This window comes from Bos taurus, chromosome 14 (assembly GCF_002263795.3).
Source record: "Bos taurus isolate L1 Dominette 01449 registration number 42190680 breed Hereford chromosome 14, ARS-UCD2.0, whole genome shotgun sequence".
NCBI lineage: Eukaryota > Metazoa > Chordata > Mammalia > Artiodactyla > Bovidae > Bos > Bos taurus.
The window spans coordinates 81447215-81460585 of record NC_037341.1 but is presented as its reverse complement, the minus strand read 5'-3'; the positions used below and the strand labels follow the sequence as shown (position 1 = coordinate 81460585).

At 49.2% G+C, this 13371-nt stretch overlaps 1 protein-coding gene across 2 annotated transcripts in view; it reads right to left on the bottom strand.

The window, feature by feature from the left end:
- Positions 1-7328: 7328 nt before the first annotated feature.
- DEPTOR (DEP domain containing MTOR interacting protein) overlaps positions 7329-13371 on the bottom strand; it is a 166463-nt gene continuing 160420 nt past the window's right edge. Inside the window, exons 9-10 of one of the 2 annotated variants that reach the window (XR_003038042.2) lie at positions 11762-11930; positions 7329-11546 (exon numbers count right to left, since the gene is read on the bottom strand). Coding sequence is in view for 1 of the 2 variants with exons in the window: in XM_025001757.2 (XP_024857525.1) it covers positions 11838-11930 (93 nt within the window). In the remaining variant the exon portion in view is untranslated. Of the gene's footprint in view, positions 11931-13371 lie in introns of both variants that reach the window. The other variant, XM_025001757.2, reaches the window with a different exon arrangement.

Genomic DNA, 13371 nt, shown 5'->3' with positions numbered 1-13371 from the left:
CAGATGTTCATCAACCACAGCGTAGAAAAATATATGGCATTATATTCTCACAGTGGAATACTACATAGCCCTAGGAACGAAGCAAGTATGACCTCATGCACCGATGAATTAATGAATCTCACAAAACGTTGAGCGAGAGAACCTTGACACAGAAAGAGAACAGGTTATATGGCACCCTGTCAGTAAAGCCCTGTAACAGACACATCCACGCTATCAGAACAGACAGCAGGGCCTCCCTGCTGGTCCAGTGGGGGTGAGGGCTGCTGCGGAGGACAAGCGAAGATCCCGAGTGCTGCGGGGCCGCCGAGGCTGCCCGCCGCACACTGAGCCCGCGCGCCCAGAGCCCGAGCGCCTCGGCGAGGGCAGCCACGCCCCACTACGAGGGGGTGAAGCCGCAAGGAGCTGCGCAGACCCGAGCAGCCGCAAGTCTGTAAATAATCAACTGTTGTTTAAAAAGCCGTGCTGACTCTTAGTGATGGGAGGAGAGCATGTGGGATTTTGTTTATATATATATCAGATCAGATCAGTCGCTCAGTCGTGTCCGACTCTTTGCGACCCCATGAGTCGCAGCACGCCACACCTCCCTGTCCATCACCAACTCCCGGAGTTCACCCAGACTCAAGTCCATTGAGTCAGTGATGCCATCCAGCCATCTCATCCTTTGTCGTCCCCTTCTCCTCCTGCCCACAATCCCTCCCAGCATCAGAATCTTTTCCAATGAGTCAACTCTTCGCATGAGGTGGCCAAAGTACTGGAGTTTCAGCTTTAGCATCATTCCTTCCAAAGAAATCCCAGGGCTGATCTCCTTCACAATGGACTGGTTGGATCTCCTTGCAGGCCAAGGGACTCTCAAGAGTCTTCTCCAACACCACAGTTCAAAAGCATCAATTCTTCAGTGCTCAGCTTTCTTCACAGTCCAACTCTCACATCTGTCCATGACCACTGGAAAAACCATAGCCTTGACTAGACAGACCTTTGTTGGCAAAGAAATGCCTCTGCTTTTGAATATGCTATCTAGGTTGGTCATAACTTTCCTTCCAAGGAGTAAGCGTCTTTCAATTTCATGGCTGCAGTCACCATCTGCAGTGATTTTGGAGCCCAGAAAAATAAAGTCTGACACTGTTTCCACTGTTTCCCCATCTATTTCCCATGAAGTGATGGGACCGGATGCCATGATCTTAGTTTTCTGAATGTTGAGCTTTAAGCCAACTTTTTCACTCTCCTCTTTCATCAAGAGGCTTTTGAGTTCCTCTTCACTTTCTGCCATAAGGGTGGTGTCATCTGCATATCTGAGGTTATTGATATTTCTCCCTGCAATCTTGATTCTAGCTTGTGTTTCTTCCAGTCCAGCGTTTCTCATGATGTACTCTGCATAGAAGTTAAATAAACAGGGTGACAATATACAGCCTTGACGAACTCCTTTTCCTATTTGGAACCAGTCTGTTGTTCCATGTCCAGTTCTAACTGTTGCTTCCTGACCTGCATACAGATTTCTCAAGAGGCAGATCAGGTGGTCTGGTATTCCCATCTCTTTCAGAATTGTCCACAGTTTATTGTGATCCACACAGTCAAAGGCTTTGGCATAGTCAATAAAGCAGAAATAGATGCCTTTCTGGAACCCTCTTGCTTTTTCCATGATCCAGCGGATGTTGACAATTTGATCTCTGGTTCCTCTGCCTTTTCTAAAACCAGCTTGAACATCAGGAAGTTCACGGTTCACATACTGCTGAAGCCTGGCTTGGAGAATTTTGAGCATTACTTTACTAGCGTGTGAGATGAGTGCAATTGTGCGGTAGTTTGAGCATTCTTTGGCATTGCCTTTCTTTGGGATTGGAATGAAAACTGACCTTTTTCCAGTCCTGTGGCCACTGCTGAGTTTTCCAAATTTGCTGGAATATTGAGTGCAGCACTTTCACAGCATCATCTTTCAGGATTTGGAATAGCTCAACTGGAATTCCATCACTTCCACTAGCTTTGTTCATAGTGATGCTTTCTAAGGCCCACTTGACTTCACATTCCAGGATGTCTGGCTCTAGGTCAGTGATCACACCATCGTGGTTATCTGGGTCGTGAAGATCTTTTTTGTACAGTTCTTCTGTGTATTCTTGCCACCTTTTCTTAATATCTTCTGCTTCTGTTAGGTCCATACCATTTCTGCCCTTTATCGAGCCCATCTTTGCATGAAATGTTCCTTTGGTATCTCTGATTTTCTTGAAGAGATCCCTAGTCTTTCCCATTCTGTTGTTTTCCTCTATTTCTTTGCATTGATTGCTGAAGAAGGCTTTCTTATCCCTTCTTGCTATTCTTTGGAACTCTGCCTTCAGATGTTTATATCTTTCCTTTTTTCCTTTGCTTTTTGCTTCTCTTCTTTTCACAGCTATTTGTAAGGCCTCCCCAGACAGCCATTTTGCTTTTTTGCATTTTTTTTCCATGGGGATGGTCTTGATCCCTGTCTCCTGTACAAAGTCATGAACCTCATTCCATAGTTCATCAGGCACTCTATCAGATCTAGGCCCTTAAATCTATTTCTCACTTCCACTGTATAATCATAAGGGATTTGATTTAGGTCATACCTGAATGGTCTAGTGGTTTTCCCTACTTTCTTCAATTTAAGTCTGAATTTGGCAATAAGGAGTTCATGGTCTGAGCCACAGTCAGCTCCTGGTCTTGTTTCTGCTGACTGTATAGAGCTTCTCCATCTTTGGCTGCAAAGAATATAATCAAGCTGATTTTGGTGTTGACCATCTGGTGATGTCCATGTATAGAGTCTTCTCTTGTGTTGTTGGAAGAGGGTGTTTGCTATGACCAGGGCATTTTCTTGGCAAAACTCTATTAGTCTTTGCCTACTTCATTCTGTATTCCAAGGCCAAATTTGCCTGTTACTCCAGGTGTTTCTTGACTTCCTACTTTTGCATTCCAGTCCCCTATAATGAAAAGGACATCTTTTTTGGGTGTTTGTTCTAAAAGGTCTTGTAAGTCTTCATAGAACCGTTCAACTTCAGCTTCTTCAGTGTTACTGGTTGGGGCATAGACTTGGATTACTGTGATATTGAATGGTTTGCCTTGGAAACGAACAGAGATCATTCTGTCATTTTTGAGATTGCATCCAAGTACTGCATTTCAGACTCTTTTGTTGACCATGATGGCCACTCCGTTTCTTCTGAGGGATTCCTGCCAGCAGTAGTAGATATAATGGTCATCTGAGTTAAATTCACACATTCCAGTCTAGTTTAGTTCGCTGATTCCTAGAATGTCGACATTCACTCTTGCCATCTCTTGTTTGACCACTTCCAATTTGCCTTGACTCATGGACCTGACATTCCAGGTTCCTATGCAATATTGCTCTTTACAGCATCGGACCTTGCTTCTATCACCAGTCATATCCACAGCTGGGTATTCTTTTTGCTTTGGCTCCATCCCTTCATTCTTTCTGGAGTTATTTCTCCACTGATCTCCAGTAGCATATTGGGCACCTACTGACCTGGGGAGTTCCTCTTTCAGTATCCTTTCATTTTGCCTTTTCATACTGTTCATGGGGTTCTCAAGGCAAGAATACTGAAGTGGTTTGCCCTTCCCTTCTCCAGTGGACCACATTCTGTCAAATGTCTCCACCATGACCCACCCGTCTTAGGTTGCCCCATCAGCATGGCTTAGTTTCATTGAGTTAGACAAGGCTGTGGTCCTAGTGTGATTAGATTGACTAGTTTTCTGTGATTATGGTTTTAGTGTGTGTGCCCTCTGATGCCCTCTTGCAACACCTACCGTCTTACTTCGGTTTCTCTTACCTTGGGCGTGGGGTATCTCTTCACGGCTGCTCCAGCAAAGTGCAGCCATTGCTCCTTACCTTGGACGAGGGGTATCTCCTCACTGCCGCCATATATATATATATATGTGTGTGTGTATACACACACACACACACACACACACATATATATATACACACACACACATTCTTTTTAATGTTCTTTTCCATTTTGGTTTATCCCAAGTTATTGAATATAGTTCCCTGTGCTATGCAGTAGAACATTTTTGTCCACCCTGGCTGAATATTTCTTGGTTTGGGTGCTGGTCATCCAGGTATGGGGCATCCCAGGTGGCGCAAGTGGTAAAGAATCCACCTGCAATGCAGGAGACACAAGAGACACAGGTTCGATCCCTGCCTGAGGAAGATCCCCTGGAGAAGGAAATGGCAACCCACTCCAGTATTCTTGCCTGGAAAACTCCATGGACAGAAGAGCCTGGCGGGCTACAGTCCATGGGTCTGCAAAGAGTCAGACACAACTGAGCACACACACACGAGCTTCCACGAGCCACAGGTATGATCGTTTTGTAAAAACTCATTGCATTATACAGTTAGGGTCAATGCACTGTCTGTATCTGTATTCTTCCTTACCAGGAGTCAGGTTATCTGGAAGCCAATTCCACGATGGAGGCTTATATGCAACAAGTTTATTGGGGAAGCTCCCAGAACAACACCTATGAGAATCGAGCTGACTTAGCAGAGAGCGCAGGCGACTGGAGCCGTCCTTGCAGAGGCCACGGGGAGCTCTGAGGTGACCGGCAGACGGTCCTTCAGAGACATCCGGCGGCGCTGGGGAAGCAGGCCTCATACACTCAACCACATATTCCCTTTCGACCAGAGTCTCTTCAAGTCTCTGAATTTTCTCTTCAGTAGCTTAGTCTTTCCTTTAAAGCTCCTCTCTCTCTTTCCCTTTTAGATTGTTTTCTTTGGTGAGAGCATTTAACTTCTGCTGTCTTAGCAAATTTCAAGTATACAACGCAGTATTACCAAGTGCATTCACCAGGCTGGGACTCTTTTCTACTCTCCGTTTCTGTATAGTCAACTTTCTTTTCTTTTAGATTCCACATACAAGTGACAACATGCAGTATTCGTCTCTGGCCTCTAGCACCGGGCATCATGCCCTCCAGGTTCAGCTGTTTGTCACAAATGGTAGGATCGCCTCCTCTTCCAAGGTCGAATGATGCTCCATCGTCACGTCCATCCATCACATCGTTTGATCCGTTTACCTCGTGGTAGGCACTGAGGCTCCTTCCATACCCTGACTGTTGTGAATAATACCGGGCAGTGCCTGGTAGCAGAGGGCTCGGACCAGAAAGGGACCAGCTGAGAGTTCCCGGCCACCAGCCCCGCAGCGGCTCAGTCTGGAAGGCGTCCACAGCAACCTCTCCATGTTTGCATTAAAAACTGAAAAAGAAGTTGTCTTGAACCGTGAGCGAAGTGAGAGGAAACATTTGGGGGAAACACACAAATGAACAAAATGGGACGGCTGATATGTACGCGGACCCCGGTCCGGCACCGCAGTGATTATTTCGGCCGTTTCGGGGCCCTGAACTCTGAACAAGGTCAGCTATGCGGTGTGTCAGGAGCTACTTCCCCGGGTGTCCATGCTTGCTTGTGTATTCACAAGCTGCTTAGTTCCAAGAATCTCCCGAGACTGGCCCAGATTCTTGAGCCCAGCAGGAGAGAAGGCCCTTATTAACAGCCGAGTGGGATCTCCCGTTCAGAACGGGGGCTCCACCAAGGGCCCGCGCTTCCACCTTCCCGACCCCGGGGGCGATTCCGAGGGGCGGCACTTGGCGGCAATGTCCCGCTGCTCAGCCCCCGGCTGCGCAGGAAGCCCTCTGGTTACTTATCAGAGCTCAAGCCGAAGTCTTCTGGAAGGCGCAGAGGATCTGGGGTTGCAGAGCTCTCTCCAGTAGACACTATGCTGTCCAGGGTGACCAGGGCTCCGTTGCGAAGTCGTATTCCGTGGAGTCTCGCTCTCCACCCTGCGCCTTCTTTGGGGGGAAGCCCACAGTCACCAGGCAGCCCCCCAAACATTTATGCGTTCTTTTTTCCCCCAGGGAAGGGCTGTCGGGAGGCAAAGAGACGTTGGCTGACTTTTAGGACCACGCGCTCCTCCGCCAAGTGGAGAAGATCAGCCCAGGGTGGCGGAGGATTCCAGGTTTTATCGTAAATCGTGGCGCTGGGACTTCCCTGGCGGTCCACGACTTGAGACTCCACGCTCCCAATGCAGGGGGCATGGGAAAAGAAGGGAAGGAGAAAGAAAGGAAGGTACTTTCCAACAAGAGGACTGAAACGGGAGCCACTGGGGGCAGAACCTGGACCTGGGCCGGCTGGGAGGGAAGGGGATCTGTCTGCAGCAGCCTCTTTCTCGGTCCTTTCACAGGAGTCCTCACTTTACTCCCGGTTTCCCCATTTCCCATTTAAACTCAAGGTGCCCAGCGACCTTATGCTTCTGCCAATGGTTTTTTCGGGGTAAGTTCACTTCATTTGAGTGGTTCTAGAGGCTTATAGGAACTCCAAGCCTTGGGGGCTTTCCAGGTCTCTAATGGACTATTATATACTAAACTCTAAAGGGATAGAATGTGAAACTGGATTGTCAAGGGTTCCCTGGGTCACAGAGTCATAGTTTAACCCATTACCAGTTAGCTCTGGCATTCGGACAGCTTGTTTAATATAACATGCGTTTTGTCCAACAGCTGTTTTGTGTCCATACTCTCAGTGGCCTTGACTGCAGGCAATCTACATGAGGTGCTGTCATAGTGGATATATGTGGTTTTGTCCCCAGAATGACTCTTCTCTTGGGGAAATGCTGCTTCAAACTGCTAGGACTCTTGATTAATGGCGCTCCTGTGTCTGCAGCACAAGAAGGGCCTGATGGCCCAAGGCGAACTGGTGATAGCAGTGTATCTGTTTGCTCATGAAGGTTGGTCCACGGCTGGTCAAGTGACACCTTGAAATTCTGGAGTAGGATATTTCATCCTGGAGCAGCTGGAAACATCTTTTTCTGTCTTGCAATCTGTAAGGTCTGACTCTTGACACCCCATGGACTGCTGCCTGGCGGGCTCCTCTGTCCGTGGGATTTCCCAGGCAAGAACACTGGAGTTGGTCACCATTTCCTTCTCCAGGGGATCTTACCCACCCAGGGGTCAAACTCGGGTCTCCTGCACTGCAGGCAGATTCTCTACCACTGAGCCTCCCGGGAAGCAGCTACTGCATATGCCTGTGCAAATAAAGGCCACAGAAAGTAGAGAAAAGTAACAGCTACGCAGAGAGAGAGACCCCAGCGGCTTTCGAGGCTCTTCCCTTGCACAGAGACGAGCAGACACCCAGTTCGCCTAAGGCAGCCTGGTTTACATCTGTTGCTCCGGTTTAGCCATTGATGTCTCCCTCTTTCCTTCTCGAAGGGTTCCAGGTGGGAGACAAATTACATAATCACTGCTCCCATTGCAGTGTGGTTAAATAAAGCAATAAAGTCTTTCCCCTCTTTAGTTAGTTCAAACTGCTTTTCTGTCATTTGCAACCAAAAACATCCTAGCTGACCTCCCACTCTTTTCTAAGTAATCAGGAAATCTAATTTCCTCAACTTAACCGGCTTGAACTCTTTGGCAGATACCTGATTCTCCACCTGGTCCTTGGCCTCCACCTGTTTTGTGGAATTGATACCTGGTTCTTCCAAGCTCCCCCAATGGCCTCATCTTGAACCTGCATGCCTTTACCCCGCACTTCGCCATAGGTCATCAGAGCCTGCAGATTGCGTCAGAAGGCTCTGGGACCAGGCTTAGAGAAGAGCCAGGGTAGGTTTGAGGGACCACTGGGTTCGTGAACATCAACTGTTTTTCCCATGCATGTTTATTCTGCTCAAAGCTCAAAGTCCTGGAAGACAGTGTTGATTTAACCTGGATTTGGGGCCCGTTCTTTCACTGGGAAACTAGGGCACCACGAGAGACATCTAATCATAGCCACACGGGATGAGGGAGAGGCTGTTCACCTCCAGAATACAGGCATTGTTAGCCAAAAGAGAGTGCCGGGAAGCCAAAAGCATATTCAACAATGTGTATATGATAAGGCCGTTGGGTAGTTTTGCCAGCTCTTAGTATGTCTATCCCAATGAGAACTGACTGAGCTCTTAAAATGCAGGTGTCTAGTACTCAGAAACACTGGAGATGAGGTGGTTGATCTTTCTGGAAAAACTATGAATTCCAGATCTGACTACCCTAAGTGATAACGGAGCCAGTCTTTGTATATTGTGCATTTCCTTCATTTTTCAAAATGTGTATTTATTTTTGGCTGCACTGGGCCTTAGTCGCAGTTTGTGGGATCTATTACTAGTTCCCCGATCAGGGATTGAATCCGGGCTCCCTGACTTGGGAGTGCGAAGTCTTAGCCACTGGACCGCCGGAAGTCCTCTATATGTTGTGTTTCTGTAACCCGTGATCGTGACACGCGGCATTGGCTGGCATCCGCAGGGACTCTGGCGGGGCTCCTCTGTCCTCACTCTCTTGCCTCTCGTCCACCTCGCTCTCCTGTCCATGAGGCGTCCCCTCGGCCAGCATCACACGAAGCTCAGTCTCCAGGCTGAGCCTCACTCCTGACCCCGTCTCTGCAGCACCCTGTCCCCCTACGGGCCTTGCCGTGCACTGTCCTCCATGAGGCAGGTCCCTCCCTTCTGAACGGTCTGCACGACCGCGTAAGCTTTGTCCTTCGGTTCTCTGTCCGCACCGTGCATGACTTAGTAAAGCCCTGGGCTAACACATCATTCAATCCGGTTTAAGCCCTGCGACCTTGTACTTTACCACTGACTCATGCGGAGGCACCTTGACTTGTCCGTCCCAAACTGATGTAGGAGGGAGTAAAGAAGAGCACCTGGAGTTCAGCACACCTGATTCACACCCAGTTCTGCCATTACTGTCGTTACGCAAACCTGGGGCTGAGCCTCCCGTAGCCTGACGCCCTGTAGTTGGGGCCCCCACCCCATGGGATCTAATGCCTGACGATCTGAGGTGGCTCTGATGTAATAGTAACAGAAATAAAGTGCACAATACACAGGGCACAGGTCAATCATCCTGAAACCATCCCCACCCCCGGCCCATCCGTGGAAACACTGTCGCCCGCGAAGCCGGTCTCTGGGGCCAAGGAGTTGGGACCGCTGTGCTGCAGCTTCCCTAAAATCCCACATACGGGTTTGCAGATGTGTTTCGTGTGTGAATATTTACTTTTGCTTATTTGGTAATAAATTGCTTTCAAATAACTAACGTTGATAATACTTGTCTCCCTTCTCTTCAGCATCATTGTATTAGTATTGAGTAAGAAGATCTATGCTGCAATAACACGTAAGTCCTGAGTCTCAGTGGCTTAAACACGGAAGCCTGTTTTCTGCTCGAATGTGACACGGGACGCCCTCCGCCATGGATGACTCGGGGCCAGGCTCTCTGTGTCACGTGACCCTCTACTGCAGCATCCTTCATGTCCAGCTCCATGGAAGGGGGAGGAGGACTGCGTCACAGAATATTCTATAGGTAGCCTTGGAAGAGGCATCCGTAACTTCTTCCCATGTGGCTTTGGCCAGAACTGAGTCACACCATCCCTCGCTGATGCAAGGCCAGCTGGATAATATAGACTTTCAATGTGCCCAGGAAGAGGAATCCGGTTTGGTGATCAAGTGTCTAGTTAGTCCACCACAGTCACACTTCCCTGCTGGTACGTGCGGAAGAGAGAGCCGTGTGAGGTTACTCTATTTTTATTATATGGTAACTAGAATGATATTACGGGGAAGGCAATGGCACCCCACTCCAGTACTCTTGCCAGGAAAATTCCACAGACGGAGGAGCCTGGAAGGCTGCAGTCCATGGGGTCGCTGGGGGTCGGACACGACTGAGCGACTTCACTTTCACTTTTTACTTTCGTGCATTGGAGAAGGAAAAGGCAACCCACTCCGGTGTTCTTGCCTGGAGAATCCCAGGGACAGGGGAGCCTGGTGGGCTGCTGTCTATGGGGTCGCACAGAGTCGGACACGACTGAAGTGACAGCAGTAGGAGCAGAATATTAAGCCAGACATATAATAAGCTCTTTATGTGAATTATCTCATTTAATTTGATTTTCACAACAACCTCATGAGGGTTATGAGGATTCATTTCATTTGCTGGCACGTTTCACATTCTGCAGGACAGCTGTCCGAGTGAGGGCACTCAGGTAGCACCTAGTAACTCTTTACCATCTATGCTTGGAAATGAAGCGTTTTGCTATGGAGTTGTATGATAGGGATGGGAGATTTACCAGAGTGAGTCTGCTCAAATCTTCAGTGATAAGACACAACAGTATGGGGTGAATATGAAGCGGACAATTACAGGCCATAAGGATGAGCCTCCTTGAATCCTGTGATTTGATTTAACGGGGGCTGATTCGCAAAGACACGGCCTTGGTTCTGTTTGTCATCCACGCGCACCCACAGCAGATACAGCCTCTCCCTGTGGCTTCTCCGGGGCGACTTCTCTGGCGTGGTTTTACCTCCACAGTCGTGTTGACGCTTCCCCCTCCCAGCCAGCATCCCAGAGATAGACTTCAGCACTCAGTAACTGCTGAAGAGCCTGCTGGAGGCTGATAAGGAGAAATAACAGATTTTAAGTCAAAATGGGGAAGGAAAAGACAAAGAAAGTCAGTTGGTGTTGAGGAAACAAAAGGCAAGGAGGATCGAAAGGAAACAGCCTCGCCCTCCAGCTCGCAGTCAGCGCAGATTCTATAAAAAGGAAGCTTCACATGAGCTCAGCCTGGACACTAAGCATGCAGAAACTCATCACCATGAAATGCACTGGGTGAGAAGCTGTGCAAGCACGCTTCGCCTTTTTTGCAGTAGAATTCTCTTGGGGGTGGCAGGGGTCAGGGGTGGGGGGAGACTCCCACTGGCACATGAGAGGAGTCTGTGTCCCTCCGGAGGGGCCTGGGCCCCCAGAGAAGCCACGACTGTCCGGCCCCACCAGCCCGCCCGGCGCACCAATGCACGCTTTGTTGCTGGACTCGCTGCTTTTCATAGGAAGAGGCTGACATCACCCAAAGGCACCGCCACAGAGCTGATGCGAACAGAAGGCCTTCCCGGGGAGTGGGAAGAGGGCACCGCAGCCCCCTGGGTGAGCATGGCTGGGGGCTGCTGCTGCTGCACAGCCTGGGGGCTGCAGTCGAGTAGCCCCCTAACAATCCCATGCGTGTGTTAAACAGCCACAGATACACGTCGCCATCGAGCTTTCTCCTCCTGGGCACCAACAGCCTTGCATTATTCACAGCCCTTTCTCTCCTAAGAAAAATCTATCAGAGTAACTTAGCCTGTTGTTGGGGGAGCCTTCCAGATTCAGATGACACATTCCCATTTCTCAGTGAAAACTTCAACACGCTCTTTTTAAAAACTATTTATTTATTTATTCTTCAGGTCTTCATTGCTCCTCGGGCTTTTTTCTGGCTGGGACGAGCAGTGGCTGGCTCCTCTCCAGCTGCCGGCCCGGCTTCCGTTCCGGGGGCTTCTCTTGCTGCCGAGCACAGGCTCAAGGGTGCTTGCGCTTCAGTAGTCGTGGTGCTCGGACTTAGCTGCTCCAAAGCATGTGGGATCCTCCCAGACCAGGGACCAGACCTGCGTCTCCCGCACTGGCAGGCGGATTCTTGAGGTCTGGATCACCAGGGAGGTCTGACACACTCGTCTTGGCGTCTAATTCACGTACAGAAAGCACAGTGGACCCAAGAATGAAGGATTTGTCTGGGATGAAAAGACAGCAGCAACCCTCACAACCTGCATTAAGATGCAAATTTCACTCACACGTGTGTGTACGCGCACTTGTGCGTGAGTGCAAGTCTAGCTGTATCACCAAGCTCTGGCCTTGTGTTCTCATGATGGAGGCTGTCGGGGAGGTAGAGGATCAAACGGAAAGGTGGAGTTGATGACATACGTGAGATGCATTACAAAACGGTTACCTGGGACGACGTGCAGAGAGGAAATAAAGCAGTCACGTGCATAAAATGTGGGCACACAGTGGACATTCGATAGCCTTCACTGCTGTCGTTGAGAGACTTCTCCTAGAAGCCTGGAGTTCTGGAGGTTTGCCTTCATTCCTTTTATGGTGGGTCTGTGACCTGAATACCCCTGTAAAAGAAGGAACTATATACATGTATACACAATGGGATCCTACACAGCCCTACAAAGGACTGGAGTTTTGCGATTTGCAGCAACATGAACGGACTTGGAAATGAGTCAGAGAAAGACAAATGCTGTGTGACATCACTTACGTGTGGCGTCCAAAGACCCAACAAACCAGCGAGATAACAAAAAAGAAGCCGACGCACAGCTACAGAGGCAAACTAGAGGTGACCAGTGGGGACAGGGAAGCAGGAAGGGACAGGATGGGGTGTGTGCGCGCTCAGTCGTGGCCACGCTTTGTGCCCCCATAGACTGCAGCCTGCCAGGCTCCTCTGCCCACGGGGTTCTCCAGACAAGAACACTGGAGTGGCTGCCATCTCCTCCTCCATGAAGACTGGGGTAGGGGTTTACAAAAGGAAGTTCCCTTTATCTCTCCCTGTCCTTGCTGTAAATTTACTTTCCCCAAGAAAGATGCCACATTGAAGGCCTCCTGTGCCCCAGTAGATGTCAGTCTGACCTTACAGGAGGACCGAGGGAAAACTGAGACACACACAAGCCTGCTTCCAGGGGCGAGGGGTGCTCCCCATAGGCCGTCTGAGAAACAGGAAGGAAAGAGGGGCAGCATCAAGACTTCGAAACCCGCCTCTGTCTCAGGACAGCACACTATAAGTCTGAGATTTTTACAAACACATACTTCTATTTAACAAACATTAATTATTGGAAGGACTGATGTTGAAGCTGAAGCTCTGATACTTCGGCCACCTGATGCAAAGAGCCGACTCATTGAAAAAGACCCAGATGCTGGGAAAGATTGAAGGCGGGAGGAGAAGGGGACGACAGAGGATGAGATGGTTGCATGGCATCACCGACTCAATGGACATGAGTTTGAGCAAGCTCTGGAAGTTGGTGATGGACAAGGAAGCTTGGCGTGCTGCAGTCCATGGGGTCGCAGAGTCAGATGTGAGTGAGCAACTGAACTGATAGTGAAACATGAGGGACCGGGGCAGGGCACAATCTTTAAAAGAATGACATAGCCATAGGATATGACAAAAGCTTGTTAGAACTAACGAGATCCAAGATGGAAGAAGATCTAGTTAGATGGAAAAGACCTAGAAGATCTACTTCCAGTAGACCTTGAGCCTCAATTATAAGCTCACTTGTAACATGTTAGGTACTGAATGACACAGCCACCAGTCTGCAGCTAACCGAAAAGGCCAAAAGTGTGCGGTGGCCCCAAACCTGGAAATCCCCACCCCTTCCTAGAAATAGAATAATCCACCCATTCATCAGCCTATAAAAACTAACCATGCCACATCTAAGGCCTTTTTCCCTCGTGGCCCAGCTGGTAAAGAGTCCGCCAAATCCTCCTGCAATGCGGGAGACCTGGGTTCTATCCCTGGGTTGGGAAGATCCCCTGGAGGAGGGAAAGGCTACCCATGCCTGTATT